The 27,382-nt window shown below is 35.2% G+C and overlaps 1 protein-coding gene across 8 annotated transcripts; it reads left to right on the forward strand.

Annotated features, from left to right (window-relative positions):
• The first annotated feature begins 207 nt into the window (after positions 1-207).
• LOC127844521 (tumor necrosis factor receptor superfamily member 11B-like) lies at positions 208-26,373 on the forward strand. Of its 8 annotated transcripts, none has more exons than XM_052374784.1 (8): positions 208-349; positions 10,623-11,121; positions 11,376-11,546; positions 11,906-12,043; positions 19,241-19,459; positions 20,698-20,739; positions 21,146-21,220; positions 21,741-26,373. In XM_052374784.1, the coding sequence occupies exons 1-8, from the start codon at positions 332-334 to the stop codon at positions 22,007-22,009; spliced, it is 1,431 nt and encodes a 476-aa protein (XP_052230744.1). In that variant the 5' UTR covers positions 208-331; the 3' UTR covers positions 22,010-26,373. The 8 variants fall into 8 exon arrangements, with proteins under 8 accessions (XP_052230744.1, XP_052230750.1, XP_052230746.1 ...); XM_052374790.1 differs by having other exon boundaries at positions 10,812-11,121; XM_052374786.1 differs by having other exon boundaries at positions 215-349; positions 10,639-11,121.
• The last annotated feature ends 1,009 nt before the right edge of the window (positions 26,374-27,382 follow it).

Raw genomic sequence — 27,382 nt, forward strand, 5'->3', positions numbered from 1 at the left:
ATGAATTATCTACTGAAAATATGCACTTATTTTTGCTAAATTGCCAGTCGCTTGTATGACCCTTGGCCAGCGTCCTCAAATTATGAACCGAACGAGCATACATACCAGTAGTAGAAAAATGATATTGAGTTATCGCAAGCAAACCCTAGACATAGCATAAAGGCTCAGATAAACATAAGTGTGGTATAGTTAGAAAATTCGATAACAGTCGAGCTGAAATGGGAAGTCGAAAACACTTAACTGTACCTGGGTTTAATACGATCTATTAATAAATTTCATTAGTAATATCGTATTTTATTTACTAGTATAAGGCTATCGTGTCAACACGTATATGGGATCGGATATTCAAGTAAGATAAACGTTACAAAATCGAATGTTTTTATAATATGAAAAATTAAATTTACTAAGTGTACTTAGTTGAACGCCTTCTAGCGTGACGGTCTACACCAAAATGTTCGAATCCGTAACCGTAACTATTTCTGTCGTTAAAATCGAGTAACGGATGTTATAAGTACTAATTGAGTATTTCATTTAAAGACAACATATACACTTTTGGTCAATTTATTTCGCATAGCTTCTAATTTTGACGATTAACAGCAGATAGAATACCATGTTGAAGAGGAGGGTCCAGCAGAGTGATTTAGAGTGTGTGTTTATTGCCGGAATATGAACTATGTGACTGCGATTCAGATATAGTTATTAAGGGGTTTGATATTTCTATCTTGGGAAGAAGACTTTATGCTGACAACGTAGTTTCAAAGGTACGTGTTTATAATACTAACTGATCAATAATAGTTCAAGTTTATAGACTTGGCGTTTTCAGCGCGTATTTGTGATAATCTATAAGGGCATTTTAGTATTGATAAACACATTTTGTAAAATGTAGTTCGTGTCATCAAATCTGTCTGTTGATGGTTTCGTGAAGAGATGGTGGTATCAATATTGTGTTGACGTACAGAATGAAAAATTCATTAATATTCATTAAATATCTATTAAGTGTTCTTAAGTAAGGCCGGTACTCACTGGCGCCACCTCTCTTTTGCGATGCATTTATAAATGAGCCGATGCAACTTCCGATGTGGCGCTAAGGACCGGATGAGAGGTAAATGCACGGATTATTCTTCATGAGTTTTTTTTATATGTTTTTTTTTCAAAATGTTTCGCTTTTTTTCAACATCTAACAATGTAGTGCGATTCAGCGAAGATTAATTCATTCATAAATGTACATTAACATACAATCATAACGCATTTGGAAACGTGCGGATCTTTATAAGATGTGTCACGGTGTAGGTTTTGTAAGCAAGGCGAAACGTTTCCAAATCGGTTGTTGTTATATGTTGCTGTACTTTTGTGGATGAATAAAACTTCGCTGAATCGCACTACTTTGCCCGATTTTTAAAATAATGCGACATCTGTTGATAAAAACATATTAAACAAGCTCACTCTGTAGAATTATATGTGAACTTTCAAAACATCCGGTTATTAGCGCAACCTCGAAAGAAGCATTGGCTGATTTAATAATGCATCGCAAAAAGGTGGCGCCCGTGATTAACGGCCGTGTATAGGTCATAAAGTGTTCAATTTGTTACTTCAGTTCTTCATTCTCATGATTTATTTGACTATTGCATTTGTTGAAAATGTATTGTATGATAAGTGAAAATATTAGAACCAGTTTTCTTTTTTTTAAGTTGGGAGTACCACATTTATTGTTTGTCTCTTGCAAAGTTATGTAAATTCAAAGAAGTTTTTTTAATTATGAAATCGAAAAATCCACTTCGGGCTCTATGACATAATAGTGATCAGCTAGGCAGCCCCAAATTGTGTTGTTAAAAGGTTTTCCAAATATAACTTTAATTCATAGGTAAATCATGATCTTTGTGTATACATATTCATATGATCTATATATTAATCGATACCAAGTTTGCACATTTGGATTTGTAGCTTTTATAGCATTTGTATCTAAGTAAAAGTGTTAGTTCAAAAGTTAACCGAATAAAGGTAATATGTAGTTTCAGAAAACCACGGAAGAGTGCCTTCTTTTTGGAGATGCATTTATTAACTCCCAAAGGATAGATCCGTGATGGCGCTAAGATCAGAAGTGTTTTAAAACGTCCCTGACATCTAGATGATAAGTGGGTCTTATTTGATTCGTCAACATATTGTGCCATAGTTTAAAAATTGGTCAATGAAGTGCGATTCAACAAAGCCTAATTCATCCAAATCCAAAAATGTAAAGAAACATACAACCAAAACCCATTTATAAACGCGAAGGCCATTATACGTTGTGGCCTGGTGGAACTTAAAACAGCTACTAGAGGATTGTACCTGTGCGAAGAGAACATTTCCACCCAATTATAGTAGTGATGATATCAAACAGTTGCTTTAAACAAACACATGTTGCTGAAAAAAAACGGTTATTGTACACCTTACATATATTTTTGAATTGCCATTACAAAGTTGAGCAAATTCCAAAGAATAGGAGCTAAGCATAAACAATGGGTCGTTTAACCCTGCTTTAATTTGGCGGATCATGTTGATTTTGATTTTTATTCTGTATGATAAATCCGTTTTCCTAAAATATACATAACAAACACAAGGTCGATTCATAGACTAGATGTAAATATTTAGAGAAATGATCCACCAACTAAATTAAAACAAGTCAGTGACATGCATAATAAGATGTACGATACAATAATACCTAAAATGTGTAAAAACTAATATATTCAATGACTTCATACCAATATTTTAATTAATATTTTCTCGCGATCGCGCATGCGCATGAACAAATCTTGCTACCGGTCATGTGACATTAACAAAATCCGCGAATCTAGGGTAGTCGCGAATTTAGGTGATAACTTGTAATAGGTAAAATGAACATCTGAGACACCTTCTGTTCTTAGCGTCATCTCATTGACTTTGGCTCCACCTCTTTGGGGAAATGTAACATAGTAGATCGACAATAAGACAACCTTTTGTCAATATTTGTGGTTGAAAGCAACGTTGTATGTCAATGTTCTGAGAGTGGTATGGATAGAAATATATCTTCAAGGTAAATTAATCCATTCGCGGAATATGTTGATAAAACTTATAAAAACCAAAAACTTATAAACTCCCCACTTTCTAAAATTCTACAATTTAAAGAAGACCTGCTTGTGAAACACAATGCTACTGCGCCTTGAAGCCGCTCATAAGCTATTTTAGAGAAAAAATCTCAGTCCCGGGCCCATAACTTGGCAAAAATCGATGAACCGTAACGAAACTCACATTTCGTCTGTAAGTCATGTAGGATAACTCACATTCCAAAAATTAGCCCAATATCTGAAAGCATTGGGTAAAATACTCGAAAAGCAGTTATTATAGAGACAATTTCCAAGTCCAAGGCCCATAACTTCACCAAAAATCAATGGGGCGGAACGAAACTTACACTTCATCTTCAGGTCATATAGGCAGACTAACACACCAAAATCAGCTCAATATCTGAAAGCGTTGCGTCAAAAAATCTTCGGAAAACGGAATACCAGACGGACAGACGGACTTACGGACGGTTAGTGCGACTGCTATATGCTACCCTATCGGGAGACATAAAAACCTCCGGTCTTTGCGTAACCTTGAAAGTATCGTTGGTTCGTTTATTAATGCATCTCAAAAAAGAGCTGGCGCCTGATATTAACGACCGTGTTTAACTTCGCGTGCAGTAAATTACACACACCCGTTAGGTGGCAGTTTACCCTCACACTCGATATCAATGATAATGCTGCTTTACACATGGGTTTCATTTAGTTGGGTTCCCAACTGCATGTCCTGTTACAAAGAGATCGTATACCTGTTTGAACATAGCTAAATGTGTATGCCGTTGGATTTCTTTTCAAACATTCAAAGTACGTGTAAGCAACATTAATTTAGAAATATATTATATTTGTATTTTATTACAAAAAAAAGTTATTGTTGTATCGGTTTATATTTGAAGTAAATTTAATTATACTGATCTGATTCGATTTTCTGAATGGCTTTCAAAATTCTTTATCTTAAACGTTCCAGCTGATTGCTTAATACCAAATATGCACACGGATAGATTATGTATTATGTATTGATTTAAAACAAACTTGGTATGATATTAAAAAGATTCAATCATATCTGTGTCCTTTGACAGCTCACAGTATTATTTAATTTAGCTTAAACACAACAATACATTTACATTTTATTTAATATTGCTATAGTAAAAACCAAATAAAATGTAAACTCATCCTTTTAGAAAAGTATTAAGATATTGTAAGGATTTTGAACGGTTATAAGTGAACTTTTCATGACATCATACATTTTTTTATAAATCGGTTGCATAATCTTTGTTTTCCATAAATCTTTGTGGTTACCAAAGTGTCCATCTGTCATTTGTTAGGTAGCATTTTGAACGCTTAATTGCTTTCAATGGGTATAGATTATTTGACAAACCAATCTTATGGCATTATTTTTTTTCGAAATGATGTCGTCAACATAATTTAAGGAAAGGAATTAATAGGACCACTTCCAGGATTGATTTACATTTCATATTTCATTTAAAAGCATTCTATTTAAAGATCTGTCATTATTTGTCACTTCATGCCTACATTATTACACACCTTCAGGAAATGTGAAAGAAATGTCGTAAACTTTCTGAACTCGAGTAAATAAATAATGTTATATACTCAAACACTGTGTTATACACTAGTAATTTAATCTTCAGTTTGAAAACGAAAAACCAAGCCAGTCGTTAATAAACCGCCTATCGATTCATAGTTGATCCAGTTATAACAAAAGACCGTCAAAATATGTAGGATTTGAACCTGTTAACATATCCCCTCTATGCATCTTAAAGCTATCGACTTTCATATCAGGTGCGATATACGATTGCGTCGCCATTTAAAATAAAAAATATTTCAAACTATCATGTGTCGTGTTCTCTTGAAATTTAAATAACATGTATAAGAAGTTATAGTTGTTTACGTTGCAATTTTTTCCTTGTCGTTCTAAACGACAATGATAATTGTATTAATTCTTTTTTTGTTTTTAGCACATTTTATTTCAAGATTGCAAACAAATACATAAAAACATATACAATATGAACAATGACACAATAATGTAATGCTAACAGACATTAACAAAAAAACTCTCCAAGGTTGTCTATGTAATTTTGTGTTGAAAAAAAAAGATTGGAGAAAAAAAATCCAGTTTGTATAGACAATTATGGATGTAAAAATTGTACTAACATATGAAAAGGCATTGAGAAAACATTAATAGATGCATATAATTATAAAAACATTTTTCATTGTGTGTAGACATACAGTGATACATAAATTGTAATAACGGATGAAAAAGGCACAGAGAAACAATAATAGGTGTATATAAATATTTTTTATGACGCATATTTAATTTTATTTAAGTAACGGTACGCTATAAATTGCTTTTGTTAAAAGTTGTGGAAAAACTACAACAATCATCACGTTTAAAATTCTAAGTTAATGCGGCGACAATGGAATTAGAAAAATCCTATTCACTGTCAAAGTATTTTAAATCATGTTTTGAAATTGATTTTTTTCTCAAGTTATCAAATGCATATTTTCTGTATTTCTTCGCTCATGCACTGCTCGGAATGCAATGATTCCTTTTACACTTGCATAAGTAAAGTTTTTTAAATATCATTTATGGCTCTGGCAGACTTTGTTAAATATTCAAGGAGAAAACTTGTCATATAAAAGAAAGGAAAAGATTGTCCTGGCAAAACTTCATCAATAATTTCTTAAGATATCTGAATTCTCATAATAAATGTTCTAAATTTTCTTCGCTTTGTTTACAAAAAGAACATAGTGGATCATCAGGCATTTCATTTTATACAAAAGACTATTTGTCCAAGAAGCCTGTTAATTATTTTGCATTGGGACCATCGAACCTTCACAATGGCCGCTCCAAATTCAAATCATAATAGAAGACTTTTGTGTAATTATATGAATAACTGATTTAATAATGACACGATACGTGTTTTCATAAGTGCAATCTTTCCAATTGATGTTAAAATGCTTCGTTTCCAATTTTTCAGAATATTGTCCATGTTAACAATCTTTTCATCGTTATTTATCTTAACCATCTTTGACAGGTTTATTTATTATTTGCTTAAAGGTGTGTTATATCCTATTTCCTTTTTGTTTTAATGTTATAATAACTATTTTTGTGCTTGCCAATCCATACAACACTTGTTGTATCAAAGTTTGCAGTTGAGCTTACTTAGTATCTGGGATTGCCTTTTTTTACATTTAGACCTGTATTACAGTAAGCGTTTCATTTTATGATTGTTTAGTACCGCCTAATATTATAGTAGTATCGTCTGCAAACTGGGACAATTTAGATTAAATTTCATGTATGGTTATACCTTTGATAGTAACTGTATATCTCAATACACGTGAACAACTTTACCGCAGAGGATTAAAAAATATATGATAGGGATTTTCCTTGTCTGCAGCCCTTCTCAAGAAAGTTTGATAAGTTACCACATTGAGAAACAGCTGATAAAGAATCTTGACGTTTTAATGTCTGGACCGAAATTAAAGAAAGAAAATGTATTTTGTAACAAGGACCAAGCCATGCCTTTTCGATGTCTATAAGGAGAAGTAAACCCAGGATCTTATTTTCTTTAGTAAAGTGCATAATATCATAAATTTATCTCCTATTTTCTTCTATGTACCTCCCTTTAATAAAACCAGTTTGGTCAGGAATATCTTGTCTAAATTGTATTAATCCTGGTATAAAATAATTACCACAAGAGCAATTTAATTATTTATTTGTTTCTACAACATTTCCTCGAAGATTTATTGTGTTATAAATATTCAATTTCTATTAACTGTTTGTTTAAAGAAAAGCTATTGTCGAGAATGTATTGTTGTCAGACCTCGGCGGTTTGTTTTGCGTTTTGGAAACGTTGAATGAACATTTTTTTCCCCACTTGGTATAGACAAGACGAGCGTTTAGGACAAGAACCATGACTGCACATGATTTGTCTCTGTTTTGTCTTGCTGATCTTTCTAATCTATGGTTACTGTGCATGTTTTTAACGTAGTACTAATAGTTTAAGTTTTAGATTTTATTGTTTCATTAATTGTCTTATAGCTATAAACAAAGGGTAGTTTTATAGTGTCTTGTTGATCTTTCTAATCTATGGTTACTGTGCATGTTTTTACGTAGTACTTAGTACTTTATAGTTTTGAGCGATTTCTTTTGAAATGTGTTGCAAAATGTATTCGTATCTGCGATACGTAAAATGTTCTTATGTAAAGCGCCTTTGAACGTGCACTCTTGCATGAAAAGGGCGATATAAATCCGGTATAATAATAATAATAATAATAATAATAATAATAATAACTAGAAATGGCGCGGCAGAGGCCGACGCGTATCCCCACGCCGAATGTTTGACCTAGGTGTGCCCCAGGGTTTGTAATGGGGCCATGCATAGCTGAGATTGACCGTATTGTCATAAGAGAAGTTCATCATTAATTAGAAGTGAATTGGTGTAGAAATGAAGAAGTTATAGTAAAAGGCAATTTTGGGTGGGTGTGACATATGTGGGCAGGGCGCCCCAGGGTTGGTAATTGTGCCATGCATAGTTGAGATTGACCGTATTGTCATAAGAGAAGTTCAGTATCAATTTGAAGTGAATCGGTGTAGAAATGAAGAAATTATAGCAAAAGGCAATTTTGGGCGGGTGTGGTCTATGTGGGCGGGGCCCCAGGGTTGGTAATGGGGCCATGCATAGTTGAGATTGACCGTATTGTCATAAGAGAGGTTCAGTATCAATTTGAAGTGAATCGGTGTAGAAATGAAGAAATTATAGTAAAAGGCAATTTTGGGTGGGTGTGGTCTATGTGGGCGGGGCGCCCCAGGGTTGGTAATGGGGCCATGCATAGTTGAGATTGACTGTATTGTCATAAGAGAAGTTCAATATCAATTTGAAGTGAATCGGTGTAGAAATGAAGAAATTATAGTAGAGGCAATTTTGGGTGGGTGTGGTCTATGTGGGCGGGGCCCCAGGGTTGGTTATGGGGCCATGCATAGTTGAGATTGACCCTAATGTCATAAGAGAAGTTCAGTATCAATTTGAAGTGAATCCGTGTAGAAATGAAAAAATTATAGTAAATGGAATTTTTTGGTGGGTGTGGCCTATGTGGGCGGGCGCCCCAGGGTTGGGATTGGGGTCATGCATAGTTGAGATTGACCCTAATGTCATAACAAAAGTTCAGTATCAATTTGAAGTGAATCCGTGTAGAAATGAAAAAATTATAGTAAATGGAAATTTTTGGTGGGTGTGGCCTATGTGGGCGGGGCGCCCCAGGGTTGGGAATGGGGCCATGCATGGTTGAGATTGACCGTATTGTCATAAGAGAGGTCCAGTATCAATTTGAAGTGAATCGGTGTAGAAATAAAGAAGTAAATGTAAAATAACCTAAAAAAATGAGTGATAATTTCTGACGCGGCCCCACCCCAACCGCTATAACTTTTGACCCAGGGGTCAGATCAAAATTCCAAATAGTGCAGAGTCGCACATATGCTCATAGCTACCATGTGTGTAAGTTTCAAGGTTCTAGTGCTTTTAGTGTAGGAGGAGATAGTGGCCAGGACGGACGGACAGACAGACAGACAGACGGACGGACGGACGGACGGCGGAGATAACCACAATATCCCCACCTTTTTTTCAAAAAGCGTGGGGATAATAATAATAACAGGAAAACTTAAGTTGGATTATCAATGAAATGTGCTCCTTTTCGGCTTAGTTTATTTTCTGTTTATTACTTCGTCCACCTTTTTTTAACCCACTTCAGGGTTGCAACTATATTAAATTATTGATCATCATTTGGGACAACATCCAACAAATCTGAAATACAATTTATTTGAATTTTGGTCCTATATCAAACTGGATATTGTTATATTTTTAAGTCCATTGAGCTTGTAAGGTATTTGACTTATTACATATTTGATACCTGAAATAGTTTAGTCCTGCAGAAAAGTGGCCTTTTTCACAACATCCGATATTGAGGTGTATAGAAAATGTTTAAGTGCTTTTTTGTGTGGGGGTGTGTTTCTGATAAGGAATCTAAATGATTCTGGGCTTGGATTCTTTAGTTTTTGGTGTTAAGAATTTCAAGATGGCGTCCAAGCTAAATTTTCAGTTTATTTGGTTAAACATATAGAATTGCATTATTTAATGCATTACTTTGTCGTTTTGATATTCTACAGCATATTATATATGAATAAATAAATAAGTAACTTGTGTCATATTAAAAAATTGTTTCTCATCGACAGCGTAAGTAATCTAACGGGCATGTTTTTTCATCTACTTGTTGCATTGTATTATATAAAACTGAATAACTTGACAAGCACAAAATAAAGATGGTAGTCGCGTTTGATTTAATGAGCACTGAAGTGTTGAACATGGGCTATCGCTTGTACACCCGCATTTTATCATTGTTTTGTACATTAGGTTGAGCTTAAGCAACCTATGATGTTAATGTACAGGTAAAATGGTGTTCTACGCATCGACCTTTCGCAAACCGTAATTACAGGGTTTTAGATCGTGGGTGGGGGTCTGCATCTAATGCGTTTTTCCATATACAATCCAGTATGTGAGCACGTTTCACATGTTCACATAATGTTTCGTGATTGGCGGCGAGCTTGCTATCGATGGCATAGCCTTACCCGACTTACCTACCTTGGTTGCCCAAAGATTTTGGCTTTCCGTAGCATACTGAGACAAATCTGGTCGATTACTTCACAACTTGCTTCATTCTAGCTGTCTGCCGCCTAACAGTCGGATGGAGTTGTCTCCTACCCGCATCTTAATTACTCTACCCTTACCGATACCAAAATACCCAGCTTCAGTGTCGCATCCAGAGATGAGAAGAGAGCCAGTCGGTCGCGATATTTCTATGCTTTTGGGCAGTTTTGTGAATGATTATTACCGCTTTCACTCTCACTGGTGATTCCATGATGTCCAATAATGAGATGTAGGGGAGAGCATAGAATTCAACAACAAAACAAACATGTCTGTATCATCAGCTACCACAGAAATGACAGTGTGTTCTGCTTCTACAGAATTTATTATTTGCTTTATCATAATGACCCTATTCGTGCATAAAGCATTATAAAACATACAGATCAGCTGTTTTTTGTTTTGTAACAACAAAAAACTTTAACATTTACTATACATCCCAAGTCCGGGTATATGTCACATTCTGCCGGACTAGTTGTTCAGTACGATGATTTTAGTGTTGTGGACAAGATCTATTACTCTGATTAAGGTCTACTCTGATTTTTATTTTGAATTTTCAGTACTTCATATAATTATTTTTTCAAGCCATTGTCATGACTAAATCGAAAGAAATTTATTTGCGCGCTGCAGTGGTTCATTTATTGTTGAGTTTCTGTCAATTATGCGGATAATTACCACACGACCCAAGAATTGACGTTTAAGTTAACAAAGGAACGTCCCATTATTATATTTTGAACACATCACTTTTATTTGATTATCTATACGCATGTATTTAATTATTTATAATTTAATAAATATACATATATATATTATTTGATAGCGTGTATACTTTCAGATCTGTGTTTTTTTAGTACTTGAAATATACATCCGAACCGGCATAATTATGAATACACTACTTGCCAGCGATAATCTTCGCCTTTCGTTATCGAAGGTCCTCATGACATTCATCATGTTTTGCACCCATGTATTCGCTTACGGATCTGACGACATGTACTACCGCCACAATAACATAAATTGTATACAGTGCCAGCCGGGAACTCACTGGGTCGCAGACTGCGCGACTGACGGGGGATCAGCCGTGTGCAAACCTTGCCCGGAAGGCTTTTACATATCCAAATACAACCTGGCGTGGTTTTGCCAGAAATGCAGTGCATCATGTAGAAACACCAACCATGGTGAACAAGAGGAGCAGCGGGAATATGTTGCTCGGAATTGCACGAGTACCTCCGATCTGAAGTGTCAATGCAGGGACGGATTTTGGAGAGAGCCAGAAATGAATGGGGCCTGCCGCACCGTCACTTCCTGTGGTTTGGGATCAGGAGTGAAAACAATCGGTATTAGCGTTTTAAAAATACTAATATTATGAAATTATTTTAATAATTTCGGTATTATTAATGTATTTATTCATTGTTGTTATTTTAGAAATTAGTACGAATTATGGTTGTTTAATATATCGTAGCATAAAGTCGTAATATAGTATGCAACGCGTGTAAACAAAAGAACAACAATATTTTTTCAACCATAATGCTGCGTATTGATCTAAAATGTAATAAACATTATGTACCTTTTTTAATTTTGTATAATGCAGCCAGTGAAAACAGTGACACAGTTTGTGAAGTTTGTATTCATGGTGAAACGTTTTCAAACTCCACATCGACAAAGGAGAAGTGTCTTCCATGCTCTATATGTAGCAATCATCAAATCCTCAAGCAACCCTGCACCAGAACTGACGACACTGTCTGTATTGCCAGGAGCACAGGTATACAGACTTATTTATTCATATTTGGCTTGTTTGTTTGTTGGTGTCAGTAATATTTATTGTGTGCTTATGCTTGGTTCTCTTAGCGTATGTATGTATGTATGAATGTATGCGTGTGTTTTTATATGTACGTATGTCTGTATTTACGTCTGCATGTACGTTTTGATGTTTGCATGTCCATTCATCCATTCGTTAGTTCCCACCTTCGTTTAAGTTATACATATTTTTTTCCTGTATTGATTCTTACGGTTTATTCTTCATTTTTTATTTTATTTCTTTTGGATTCATTTAGTTTATTGAATCTTCTACCTGTCACTGTCCGTTTTCAGTATTGTTTACATTTTTATCTCTTCCTTTAGATCGGGAAAAGTTATCTATTGGCCTTGGGGTAGGGATTGCTCTTTTCCTTATACTGTGCGCAGCATGTGGATGTGGCCTGCGTGCTATCTGGCGCTCTCGGAGTAAAAATGCAAACACAGAACTGCGACATGTCAATGGTAGGCTGTTAGGGTGTTAACACTCTTCTTAATGTTACATCTTTAGATTTTACAGTAAAATATGTAAGCCGATTGAATTAACAAAACGTAGCAACAGAACATTAGCTTGTCGAATACAATACCTTGAAACGAACACACTCTCTAAGGGCGTTTATTTTTACTTTTTTAGAGTTGTATGTATAGTTGCTGATTTTACGTTGTGATTAATTGTTGGTGGTGGGTTGGTGATGGATAGATAGATATATAGAAAAATAGATAGATAGATAGATAGATAGATAGATAGATAGATAGATAGATAGATAGATAGATAGATAGATAGATAGATAGATAGATAGATAGCTAGATAGATAGATAGCTAGATAGATAGATAGATAGATAGATAGATAGATAGATAGATAGATAGATAGATAGATAGATAGATAGATAGATAGATAGATAGATAGATAGATAGATAGATAGATAGATAGATAGATAGATAGTAGATAGATAGATAGATAGATAGATAGATAGATAGATAGATAGATAGATAGATAGATAGATAGATAGATAGATAGATAGATAGATAGATAGATAGATAGATAGATAGATAGATAGATAGATAGATAGATAGATAGATAGATAGATAGATAGATAGATAGATAGATAGATAGATAGATAGATAGATAGATAGATAGATAGATAGATAGATAGATAGATAGATAGATAGATAGATAGATAGATAGATAGATAGATAGATAGATAGATAGATAGATAGATAGATAGATAGATAGATAGATAGTAGATAGATAGATAGATAGATAGATAGATAGATAGATAGATAGATAGATAGCTAGATAGATAGATAGATAGATAGATAGATAGATAGATAGATAGATAGATAGATAGATAGATAGATAGATAGATAGATAGATAGATAGATAGATAGATAGATAGATAGATAGATAGATAGATAGATAGATAGATAGATAGATAGATAGATAGATAGATAGATAGATAGATAGATAGATAGATAGATAGATAGATAGATAGATAGATAGATAGATAGGATAGATAGATAGATAGATAGCTAGATAGATAGATAGATAGATAGATAGATAGACTTTATTTTCCCCCATTCATTAAGAGCATAACATATAATACAGATTATAAGCAAGGAAGTACAATCGAGTATATACACATACAAGAGACCAAAATGAAACAACTCAATACAGCCATTTGATTATTTACAAAGATAAATAACATAACTAGATTTATATATAAATATTTGTTAATTCCTAAGGACAATAATAAGATTGAAAAGAGTATAGTTGACGTCCCCTTTTTTCAGTGTAACTTATTCGCCGAGGATATGTCTTAAAGCGAAGACGAAAATAAAGACATAGTAAGCGAATATACTTAATATAAGTCACAAATTTTGCATTCCACGGAAGACTGCTACATAGTGTTAAGATACACTAAAATAGATTGGATCGACATGTCAACATCATATGTGTAAAACAAAAACTGACTCAGAGCGTCCAACAGCAGCTTTGCACAATTTAAAATGCACAAAATATGAGTCAACAGTTTCAGATATCATTTTCATCAATATTGCACTTTGTTCCAAGCCATTTAAGTGGATAAAGCGCGAAAATTCCGTTATTCCGATGCATTCAATTAGAATTGTCCATAAATGTTTTCGCTTATCCTCTAGCAAGTTACAATAACACATCTTATGAACTACGAGATTTACGGTTTTCAAGCAACAATATCTGCATTTTCGTACAAACTGTCTAGACACAAACAAACCTATGCTATTCAATATTGTTTTACACGCGGTACTTATTTTTGGTTTGTCATTTGCTACTCTCAATAAAGGGCAGTAATTATTGGAGTATATTACATGCAAGGTTACTCCCCATTGATCGGTGCCTTTGATGCGATTCTGTTTTTCGTTCTTTTTATGTTCATTACGACTTTTCGCTCAACTATTTTCTTCCATATTTTACGTTTACAAACTAATGACTCGGTGAAATAATAATTCATATAAATGAAAGCACCATATATCAAAGTACTGACATTACTGGCAGGGCCGGATTAAGCTGCTCTGGGGCCCAAGGCTGCACATGTTACGGGGGGCCCTTTCCCTCTGGTCCCCTTCTGTATATTGAAAATCATACTTCATACTACAACTACAAAGATAAGAAAACTTGCATTTGAAAACAGTTGTTGACAGTTGCATTCTAAATATAGCAAAACAGGTTTAACAATGTATAACTATTTTATTAACTGAACTTAACTTACATGTTACATGTAACCGATTCCAGCCTATAAGTCTCTTCTACGACACTTTAGCTGGCCAAAGTAATCGATCAGCTGTATAAGGTCTTGTTCTCGGACGACTTGACATTCAATAGACAATGCCCCCAATGCTGTCAACCTTTCCTGACTCATGGTGTTCCTCAGTTGATATTTCACGTGTGATTATGTTGAAAATTATCTCTCACATTAACAGTTATTAACTGGAATTGTTAAGTATATTCGTACAGCGATGGCAAAGTTTGAAAAAGTTGTCTGTAGTTAATCTCCATCTAACTTAAGCAGTTCACTCATGTGGGTAATGGTTCTGTCTTGTTCCGCTTCTACGATGGCTTTGAACTGAACGGACGCGTCAACAAAAAACGCCTCAATGTCATCTGGATAAGACTCCACAAGATGCGTTGCACATTTCTGTAGATCATCCAAGGTGAGAGACTCAAACTCTGTCATGAAACCAAACAGTTTGTAAAGACCAGAATATGCGCTCAACCGCTTGCGAAGTTCAACAATGAGACAATCGACTATGCTGTAGCATGTGTGAATTCGAACATTGGCTCGTGCACTTAGCTCCGAATTCGCATCTGGTGTCGTACTCTCGTCACGAAAAAGTTTCTGTCGAATCTTACGCTTATAAGCATCCGTATATTCCTTGTATTGCAAACGTGTCGAGATGTTGTAATGACCATACGGGCAAATGGTTTAATAAACAGCGAAACTAATGGTATTGAATGGATATACAACTCAGAAAAAAACTTGATAGCATAGTAAATCAAAGCGAACTGTAGTCTTACAATTGGATATACATCGGGAAACTGGTAAAATCACACAGACGATTTCTACTGCAATCCCGCTATTGCGTTATAAAGAAAATTCATACATTGGGAGACTGGCCTGCCGTTGGGGGCCCCCTTAAAAATCAGCCTTGTTAGCCTAGTGCATAATCCGGCCCTGATTACTGGTGTGACGATGTTTTTGAAGAGGATGGATATACAAGCATCAATTTAAGTTTATCCACATCACCACAATTGTGTTATGTGGGTACGAACAAATTATTGGGTACAAACATTTTGGGTACGAAAAAATTATGGGAAAAAAATTGGGTACGAAAAAAAATTTGGGTAAAATAAAATGGGTACGAAATTTTGGGAACGAAACAAAATGTGGGTACGAAAAAAAAATGGGTACAAAAAAATTTTGGGTACGGAAAAAATGAAGGTACGGAAAAAATGGAGGTCAAATCAAATATCAAATAAATTTTATTTTGAGTCGGCAAGACAATAACAAATAACATAAGCTGTGAAGCTTTTGAACCGACTATACAACAAATGTAAACAGTAAAACAAGAGTAAATAAGCTAGTTAAAAGTAAGACAATTACTTGGGTATTAAAATACAAATACATAATCAGAAGAAATACAAATACACAAACAGTCGATACAATTTAAGGCATACAACACAAATTAGACTACGGTAGACATATTCCTTACTTTCCTGCTGGTATTGCACTAGGAGGGGCAATTTAAGGCATGATATTATCATCATCGTGGCACGCAAGGGGTTAATTATGTTTAAAACAAACAAATCAATGTAAGGATGTAGATTAGCTGGACCAGCAGCAGAGTCAGTGCAAGAAGTTATTTATAATGACCAGGGAGTAATAAAGCATCGATGGAAACCAAAAGCAATATAAAGCAAAAATAAACGTAGATTTGCAACCACAAATAAAACAATATGAGAGTTTAAAAGCTGTGTAGGAAGCTGCTGATCTATTCCTGTGGATAGGACTAAAAACTGCAATTAGAGAAAAGGAAATAAAAAACTGAACACAAAAAAACCCACAAAAGTGCGACCCGATAAAACTTATCTAAGAACGAATATCATCTCAAATCAGATTTGGGGTGAACTGATCAGCAGCTTTCTCACAATAAAACACGTAACATGGCGAAAAGCAACACAACTATGAGCAACACAACTATGAGCAGACACAGGCAAACTAATATATTAAAGCAAAATAAAATACAAAAGCAAAAATAAAATACAAAAGCAGAAATAAGGACAGCACAAGCAGCCGAAGAACAAAACAAAGGAAGCAGTGTGGCATGCCGCTCTAGATCTGTGTGCCAGCTATGCGAGCCTATGTGACATTGCATGCTGAGCATTTACATTCTTTACCATTCCAGTGCACAATAAAGCTCTTAAATTGATTAAAATTGCTCGCTTTTCTAAAGCTTTCTGGAAAGGAATTCCACAGAACTGGAGCCGCATGCCGGAAACTGTTACTACCGTACTTTGATGACTTAACCTGGGGAATCTCTAATAAGTTGGTGTACCTGAAATGGTAACAAGAGTCACGTTTAAACACTAGGTCATTTAAAACAGGTGGTGCCATGTTATTTATAATTTTGAAAGTTTCAAGTGCCATAGATCTGATTCTTCTGATATACAGGCTAGGTAGATTAATACAGGCTAGGTAGATACGGGGAAGAAGTACCTTGGGGAACTTGACCCACAATCGCACATTTTCGGCCCTTTCCGGCAAACAAAATGTAAGCCAAATATGTAAACAAAGCGGTAGCCTGTCAGGAATGTTTGAATTAACGAAGAAAATCGTGTATTGACGTAAGTTTTTTTGAAGAAATGTGCAGAACATATATTAAATAAGCAATGGCGATATTTTTCTCAGCCACATAATTGTTAATAATTTGATATCACAAAATGAAAGTGAAAGTAGAACTGTCAAAAATGACAACCTGTCAACGTGTTGTTTTTGCTAGCACGAGAGGGCGATCACACTCAACGTGTTCACATTTTTACCATAGGCTTTGTCAACGCTCTTTATAGTATGGGTGGCTTTGTTATTATTTATTGCTATCATGTAACTGCATTCATGATTGTGTATATGTTTACAATACACAAAGCATAAATAATGATATAAATATACTGATTGAGCTTATAACAATATGAGAACTATAGCCAGGTCAATTAAGGACTTAAAATAAAATTGCGTGTGCTGATTTCTTGAAGACCTGACCATGCATGTCCTAGATTTCAAAATCAAGGCCCTGGTCTGACACATTGGTAACATTAAGGCTAAACTGTTACCAGCTTCTGAAATAAGGTTTTACTAAACTATGTAAGGAAATCTAAATCAGGCACTGACTTTCCACACTTCTATAATAGCAAATCTGGATTTAGGTGGTCTTCAATGGTACATTTAAACTTTAGCTCTGTTGCATGAGTGCTGGTAAAGTCAAGTCACATATATAAATCTAGGCCATGTCATAATCAAAGTGCTCTGTTGCATGAGTGCTGGTAAAGTCAAGTCACATATATAAATCTAGGCCATGTCATAATCAAAGTGTCAAAGACAAATAAAAGATGCGCTCATTAATTATTGTCCAATTGTTTACTACTGCTGTGAGTTTTTATATAATTTAACTGATGACGATCGTGTCAGAGAAAATTCACATTATCTTAGTATATCAGGTTTAGGAGCCTTTAGATAACACAGTTGGTTAGTTTTCAATGTCGCTTCTGAGGATAAAACCCGCAGCGCAACCTCCTGCAATCAAAGTCGACACTCTACCACTAGGCTTTTAGGAAGATCCTGAAATTGTTCGATCCCTCGAGAGCAACCAAACCAAAAATTAAGTCAAATATTTCCAACTCGGTTTTATTGAGGCGGTTCATGAGCGACAATAGAGCTCGATTGGTCATTGTCGGCTCAGGTACTACTTACATGTACCCCGGGTACTCTTAAGTATACTTACATGTACCCCGGGTACGGTAGATATACGTAATCGTACTCGGTCGATATTAGACTGTACCCGAGTTGTACTCCCGCCCAAAATCCTATGTCGTAAGACGCCTAACCGATTATCTTAAACAAACTTCTCTTTTAAAAAAACTGCACTAACATGCTTTGAGTATGTGTTCCGATAATATAGAGGCCATTTTACAGAAAATCGACATAAATGTGAATCTCCTATGATATGTTGATATCGGGTATCATAGTCATTCAATAAGTCGCGAAATGCTCGAATACAATTTTTAAAGCAAAATGTGACTTACATTGATAACAAAAATACCAGTATGCCAGTTTTGCCGTGTCAAGGTGTCAAGATCCAGAAAGTTCTTCATTTGTATCGAATATATCCTTCGAATTCCATCCATTGTTGTCATAAGCAGAGATTTAGTGAATAAATAACTAAACTATCCTAAATGACAGTTTCTAAATAGCCAAACAAGCCGATTATTGCTGTAAGAAAGTTTTGACACGAGTGTCAACATTCTCTCATGGGCGCGGCCATTGTTGTATGTTGAGGCACGAACGACATCTCTGCTAGGAGAATGTTATCAATGATAATCAGCGAGGTATGCCGATTAGAAAAATCTCAATCGGACTGGCTCGGTTTTTTAACATAGGTCGCCATTGTGAAGAATTTTTTCATGGTATGATAACTTAGACGAGCTGCTTTACTGAGGCAGCATCGTCAATTATATATTAATTATTGCTAAAATTCATCTGACGTAGTTTAATCGCCACAGTCGAGGGTTGTTTAAAATAGTGTGCTACAGTTAAATCATCATAATAAACGTCCAATAACCTTCCTGTAAACATTTGACATTGGTACATATGAACATTTTTACATTTTATGAAATGTAGAATAATGCAGTACAATTATTGTATGAATAATAAGTGTCGACGGTTTAGTCAATTTTGCCAGCCGTAGTCCCGTTATAAGGTAGAGCATAGTAGAATGCTTATTCAATTGAACAAATAGCAAGATAATGGAAACCATACTGTCATAAGGCCATCAGTCAATCTGATTTGCTGACGTGAATTAGTTTTAGTTTATGCTAACTATTTTGCATTCTTTAATGACTTGACGGTCAGCAGGTGAACACCACGAACTTACCAGAAGGAATACAAACCGGCATGACGAAACCAATGGACATGCAAGGCACGAGATGCTCAATGAAACGGTGGGCCAATCAAACGAGGAATCTGTTTACGAACCTGTATACGAACAAGATCAACAAGAGGTTGAGGATGGTGCCAAAGGAAGTCAAATCAATGAACATGCTCAGTGCATTGCTGTGGAAACAAATGAACTAGGTTTGGGATATATTACATATACCACGTTTTTTAACTGCAAAAGTAAATTTTAATGAGCCTAAATGTGACTAAAATTGTTTCATAAAGAGACTTGTACGCAGATTTTCAGTTTTTCGTAGAACTAAAATACTTGTTTTTGTCTAAATAATAATAAAAGCAACAAAACTTAATTTTAATTTGACCTATAGAAGCATCGGCTCACGTGCTATCACTTGACTAACGAAGCTGTTGATTTAAATATCATATTTTAAACGCTATTTTAGTAATTTAAATATTTTCCACGATCGGCGAAAAGCGTTACAAACGCTTTATTTTTTCCCGATTTTTAACCATTTCAATAGGCGATTATTTATAAACGAACGTATATCTTAAACAGTGTCTACCTCAAAATGCTCTTTGTGCTCGTCTTAAAATAATATATAAAGTCTTTTTTTAATATGTGACTTTTTGTTAATTACCATTTGAAAAAACTGTGATGTAGTCCCTGTACGTCGAAAATTCTGATTTATTATACCCAAAGATTATGTATTATTGGCAATTATTGTATAACACTATTACGGAAGCGTATACGGTACACCCCAATAATATGGTCATGCCAGATTAGTTTATATCGACTTACTGTGAAATAACATGGTTTGTCGTCATAGTTGTGTAGGTTTTTCCCTCTTAATTTTTCTCGCCATAACGACATTAAGTTTAAGTCTCGACGTAAATGTTTCCGGCTTTTCACGAAACAATATTTGGTCGACATGATCTACGTCGACAAATCAGAATAATTTTTGGCGTCATGCTCTTGTGAAAATGACTTGCCATCATAGTTTAAGTCGACACCATGAGTTATTTTTTACGCCATGACACATTTTTCATATCACGCCGTCATCGAATGTTGACATTACAGCATTATTATCTTCTAGACGAAGTATAGTTCGTCAATATTAACTTACCACTGACCGACATAAATGTATTAATCACGACGATTAAACTTGTTTCATTAATGGAGGCGATTTGAATCGATCTAAGTTTTTCACACTGTTGTTACCTCGTTTAACTCGTGTAAACATGCACAGACCAAACATAATGCAAATATACACTTCAAGCGTATAAATGATGTTGTTTTAGTTCACGAGTGCTAGTTCAATGTTGTTAATCAAGTACAATATACCCCCGCATAATGTTTAAAATCCTAAATAGATAAAATTGATAGAATGCAGAAATGTTAATATTGTTTTTGCTTTCAGGCCAATATGATGCCGATGATGCTTTAAAATCGGAACTGTTTAGTAAGTAATACACGTGTCCATTTGGTCAAACTAATACCGTGCTTCTGCTAGATGCTTATATTTGTAGAGTTTCATTAATATAAAATTATTGTTATTACAATTACACTAATAATAATAATAACAAGAAGAAGAAAAGAAGAAGAAGAGGATGACGATGATGATAATGATGATGAGGAGGAGGAGGAGGAGGAGGAGGGTGATGATGATGATGATGATGATGATGATGATGATGATGATGATGATGATGATGATGATGATGATGATGATGATGATGATGATGATGATGATGATGATAACATTAAAATACTTTTACTACTACTAATAATAATTATTAAAGCAATTATCATGCCGTTTCCGGAAGCAACGATGGTCATGTTTACGTAATCGTTTTGCTTTCATTTTGCAGTGCAAGAAGTCTATTGCGCACTTTCTGCAGAAATGGATTCCAATTACAAGACATTCTTCCGTAGAAATGGAATAAGTAAATTGTTGTTTTACTGTTGTACTTTACTGAGTAGCTACTTCATGTTAAATGTCAAACACTAGGTAAAATATTCTCCACTTAAACTAGTTAGCATTGAGATTTTATTTCAATTGAATGAATGTTTAAATACCTAATTAAAGTAATGCCAGAGCTCGATTAAGAATATTACACTCGTTTAAGGGTTCTCCAGAAAATCTCCATTATGATTATAAGCTGCAATCGTTTCTACTCACTGAGGGTTTTCTGGTCTCAATTGTGCTATCTCCACAGTGCATTGGCTTTCACATGTTTGAATCCTTCGTTCTTGTGTGAGCAATGTTCAAACACAGCATTAATCAGGGTATTAAAAGCAAAATGAATATGAAACGTTGTCCCTTTATTTTACACGATTTCATTGACATGTCGATTTTGTTATCTAAACAATGTCATACTTTTGGCGCAATCAGCAGTTTTTGAAAGTTGCTTTATATGGTATTTTTTTTAATTCTGGTATAATGCACACTTTTCATATATTTAGGTGAAAGAATGATCAGCATTATCGATTTAGAAGAGAGCCGAGTGCGTGACCGATGCTACAAGCTTTTCATTGATTGGGCAAAGAAACAGGAACATATAGTTTCGCTGCCAACTTATGAAGTCCCGTTAGAACTTATAAGAAGATTGACAGACATGTTTCAACAAGACGAGGATTTAAATAGTTCGCAAACTTGCATTGCTATATTGGGCCGATTTGAAATAAAATGGTGTAAACTATTCAAGTCAAGTAAAGCTAACACATTTGTTTAAACTGTTCATTTTGAAACGAAAATAATAAAGTTTATCGGAAGTGGAAACAAACGCAGTTTATGTATACGATTTCTTTTATAATAAGACAATTTGGAGATTAAGAACTTATCATCTCATCTCCGACTGTGGTCCCGTCAGGAACATAGGCCGCCAAACAGTTTCCTCCAGGCGTATCGGTTCTGCGAGAGTCTCTACATCTGTCTCGACATTTGCCCATCTGCTTTACATCTGCATCAAGGTGTTTCCAGGCCGCCCTCTCTTCCTTTTTCGTTTGGGGCTCCATGTTGGAGATTGCCTTTTCGTGTTGGATGCAGGCCTTTGAATGGTGTGGACTATCCATCGCCAACGTCTCCAGAGGAGGTCTTCTTCAGCGAGCTTTTGTTTTGTTCTTCTCCATAAGTCTGCGTTTGAGATCCTGTCTGACCATCAGATTATGGGATGTTATTGAGGTTACTTTGATTTACACCTGAATTGTAATACAGGCTTCGTTATGGTATTGACAGAGATTTGCACAGCAAATAAAAAAGTGTTGTTCTTGCTTCAATGACCATCTTTTTCCACAGATGTATTGACATTAACAATATATGATTTGGGTGTGTTTTCTGAGTTATAAAAAACAGCAAGTATAATCATGTTTGGTTCTATTTGTCGATGATTACCACATGGGAGACATAAACATACAAAACACTAAACATATGCATTGGTAAAGAGTTGTCTTCTTCTTAACTTATAACAGGCTCACTTAAGAAAAATATATGATCACTGACAACAATAGAAGATTGGGATCAAATATGATTTTTTAATTGTATTCTGCGATATAACATTAATTGTAAAAAAATATGTTTTAAGTATTATATGCAATCTAACTTTTATTGTATATGATTTATATTTTGGCTAAAATGCAAGATCTAATTTTTTTGCTCGTTTAGCGTTTGCATTGGTACAACGGTCATTCTTAGATATTTTTAAAAATCGTTATGGAAGTTAAACGTCCAAATAGTGAAGTGTTTCAAGCAAAAAGACTGAAAAAAACACTCTCACGTTAATATCGGGTACATCCGAATATCGGAAAATACACATTTTCACTCAAACCATTTTATGTAATAATCATGTACTTACTTTTTCACGTAACGTCATGGTAAAGCATTAAAAGAATGCAAAAAAATAGACAAGTATTCAAATTTTGCACACGCTACCCAAGGCCAAACGCTCCTAGTCAAAAATAATTTATACATACTGTGCATGAAAATGTTACACCTCTTTTCACATGCGAGTCCCAACGAAGGATACATACATGGGTAAACACGATGTAATTGTAGGCAGTTAACAAGCTTTTACATACATCACACATTTTAAATAGTTTCCAGTATATAATAAACTTGAACTCGTACTTTTATATTAATGGTGTACTTCAATAAACTACTCTGTTATCAAGAGCTGATTTTGAAAATGAAAACAATTAGTATATTTTACCCTGAAGGTCGTTTTAATTTATCTTAATACAGATTACTAAAAAGATTCGAAACGGATCTTTTTCTTGCAGTTTCTTTACCTATATTCCTGTTTTTAATGATTTTGTTTTTAAATATTTGTTGTGTTGGTTGTTGTTGTATTTTTTCTTCACAATAATCGAATATCACTGATATGCAAATGTTTTTAATGCAGATTACTCGATGAGTTCGAAAACGGATGTTCCTTTCAACTGTATTTTCACTGACTTTTATAAGCCATAGAGATTCTTTCTTATATATGATTTTGTCGTTGTTTTGCAAATCTTAACTTTGAAAACAGATTCTGGTCACAACAAAATTGTGTTGTAGTTTCGCCGGAATATTGGTAAATAAATATTGCCGATCGTTATCTGTAATTTCTTAAAAGTAATCTTCAAAGTCTTCAACTATTAATTGATTTTCTTCTATGAAAGTTCGTATAATCTCAGTTGCTGATTTAACAAATAGATCACATCCACCCTCACAATAAATACAATATTTTTAATATTGATTAAGTCCTAATGATTTTCGACGATGCATTTCATTGTGTAATTATATAAATTATATTTGCAAACATGTTGTCACAATACATTTATGTGCATAGTATTATATGACCTGTCGAGCATATGTATTGTTTGCATCTATTGTATTATTAGTAAGCGATTTATTTCAATGCGATTTGTGTTAGTTGTTAGTAGTTGTGAATTTATATAATTTATAATTGCTCATATGTTGTAACAATACATTTATGTTTATTTGGTAACTTCGGCATCCGTTCACACTCGATCATCGTTGTATTTTCAGTATAGGTACTAATGTATACGAACGGAAAGAAGCAAAATTTGCTACATTTCTTGCTCAAGAAAACGCCAATGGTCTGGGCCAGATTTGAATAAATTATCCACTTTATCAAATTTCGATATTCAAATAATGTGTTATGCATAAACACTTTTTATAATGTGTTGTAAGCAAATATCCGATGTGTAGAGTGTATTTAATGGTTGCTTTGAAGGTCTATGTAAAGTGTCTTATAGTTCAGTAGGAAACCAGTTTTATGGAGACAAACGTCCTTTCATTACACTTACAAATCAGGCTGGGGAAACTCACCTAGCCATGTAAACATGGTGGTGTTTATGAAACAAATACATGTAGTATCTCAACGAGTAACATATGTGCAACCGATTTTACAATTTCGGAACAACGAATAACAAGATTGTACATCAAAGCTGGTATTCCCTTAAATAGTCTATGTGCATTAATACCACTACAAGTTTACTTGTGGAAAACGCGCAAAAAAACGTACCTGTGCATGGATTTAATCCAGTTAAAAAATGTTGTTATCTTGAAGAATTGAAGACATGGGTGACGAGACTTCTACTGATTGGGAACAATTTGCATAAGGCGTTGTGTATAATGAACCGGAACCTGAACTGTATGATGAATCGGATTTTGACATTGAGAGCGAATTCACATCCCTTTTTCTTAATGGTGGCTCTAAACGAACACCCACTTCTCGCGACGAAGGCTCTAAACGAACACCCACTTCTCGTGATGAAGGCTATAAACCAACAGCCACTTCTCGTGATGAAGGCCCTAAACCAACAGCCACTTCTCGTGATGGAGGCTCAAAACCAACAACCACTTCTCGTGATGAAGGCTCTAAATCAACACCCACTTCTCGTGATGAAGGCTCTAAACCAACAGCCACTTCTCGTGATGAAGGCTCTAACCAAACACCCACTTCTCGTGATGAAGGTTCTAAACCAACAACCACTTCTCGCAATGAAGGCTCTAAACCAACAACAACTTCTAGTGATGCAGACTCTAATCCAACAACCACTTCTCGTGATAAAGACTCTAAACCAACAACCACTTCTCGTGATGAAGGCTCTAAACCAACACCTACTTCTCGTAATGAAGGCTCTAAATCAACAGACACTTCTCGTGACGAAGGCCCTTAACCAACATCCACTTCTCGTGATGAAGGCTTTTAACCAATAACCACTTCTCGTGATGAAGGTTCTAAACCAACAACCACTTCTCGTGATGAAGACTCTTAACAAACAACCATTTCTCGTGATGAAGCCTCTAAACCACCGACCACTTCTCGTGATCAAGGCTTAAACAATCAACCACTTCTCATGATGAAGGCCCTAAACCAACACCCACGTCTCGTGATGAAGGCTCTATACCAACAACCACTTCTCGTGATGGAGGCTCTAAAATAACAACCACTTCTCGTGATGAAGGCTCTTATCCAACAACCACTTCTTGTGATGAATGCTCTAAATCAACAACCTCTTCTCTTGATGAAGGCTCGAAACCAACAACCACTTCTCGTAATGAAGGCTCTAAACGAACAACCAATTCTCGTGATGAAGGCTCTAAACCAACACCCACTTCTCGTGATGAAGGCTTTAAGCGTTCACTCACTTCTCGCGATGAAGGTTCTAAACCAACAACCACTTCTCGTGTGAAGGTTCTAAACCAACACCCAATTCTCGTGATGAAGGCTCTAAACCAACAACCACTTCTCGTGATGAAGGCTCTAAACCAACAGCCACTTCTCGTTATGAAGGCTCTAAACCAACAACCACTTCCCGCGATGAAGGCTCGAACCAGCAACTACTTCTCGTGATGAAGGCTCGAAACCAACAGCCTCTTCTCGTGATGAATGCTCGTTTGAATAAAATGATTTTTAGAGTCGGTCAGTCCGTCTGTTATGTGTTTCTGTATATTGTCGCTCGAAATATTCAGTTACTTAAGTGATTAACTTTGCAAACATATAAACCCAAAGATGAACGTGCGTTCATAACAATTTTTGTTGTGTGTTTTTTCCCAAAATTACCGAAATAAAGCGGTTTTTATCAATTACAGTACGTTTTAGAGCTTATGCGTGCTGTTTGAGTGTTAAACTGAACATACAAATTTACTTGTGTCACGCGCAGCAAAAATGTATTGTTGCTATAGAGTAAGAGTTGCTATATTCAGAAACATATAAGAGAGCATGCGAACTTGCGAAACGGGGTATTTTGGTAATTGTTGTTCAGGCAAACACTGAAAAATTACAAAGCTTTACAAAATAAAGAATATTAACATTGGTCGCGCGCAACCAAACAGTAAAGTCCCTTATTGTTATTTGTACACTGTAAAACTTATTAGACAGTATTCTATCTGACGCACATAGGTAATTTATACGTTTGTTTTACAAACGCGTAGTAGTGGTTTATTTTAAACAAACACAATTACATTTTTTGAATTTATGTTGTGATTTACTAAACAATAAGTTGTAGTATTATAATATTTAACTTAACAAAGCTATTATTTAACAAACGTATCGAATCAGTGCACTGCTTAGTTTATTGGTGCTTGTATTCGACTTCAGCGAAATTTTGTCTCTTTTGGCAAAAAAGTGAACTTGTTCCGCTTATAATAGTAATAGCTTGTCTGATAAAACGTGTCAGTCATATTAACCCATTTATGCCTAGTGAACTCTCCCATCCTTCTAAATTGGATCAATTCATTTCAAAAATAAGGGATGTCTAGTATATTTATTTCTATATTTAGAATATTTCTTACAGAAATTCCTTTAAGCAAACAGCGCATACCCTGGCCTTTTTTCTAGACGTTAAGGCCCGGTCACACCGCCAGAACTTTGCTGGAGCGTTCCTTGAACGGTATGAAGAGGGGCCGAATTTCGGCAACGCTCGTCACCGCGCACAAAATGGGGAAAAAAATCGACAAAACGGGCGTTGCCAAAGCGGTGCACCGCTGAAGCCAGCGTTGGTTTAGCGTTGGTTTAACGGTATCGAGCGGTAGCGAGCTTTGGTTTAGCGGTGACGCGAGCGTTGATAAAGCGGCGTTCTTCGCATGCGCGCGTCGG

The sequence above is a fragment of the Dreissena polymorpha genome, chromosome 9 (genome assembly GCF_020536995.1).
Source record: "Dreissena polymorpha isolate Duluth1 chromosome 9, UMN_Dpol_1.0, whole genome shotgun sequence".
Taxonomy (NCBI): Eukaryota; Metazoa; Mollusca; class Bivalvia; order Myida; family Dreissenidae; genus Dreissena; species Dreissena polymorpha.

Coding starts and splice junctions, on each gene's coding strand:
- LOC127844521 (XM_052374783.1), top strand. CDS start 3,842: ATGTGTATGCCGTTGGATTTCTTTTCAAACATTCAAA. Junction 3,879..10,638: donor TTTCTTTTCAAACATTCAAA/GTACGTGTAAGC, acceptor GTGTTTTTTTAG/TACTTGAAATATACATCCGA. Junction 20,740..21,145: donor TTTAAAATCGGAACTGTTTA/GTAAGTAATACA, acceptor TTCATTTTGCAG/TGCAAGAAGTCTATTGCGCA.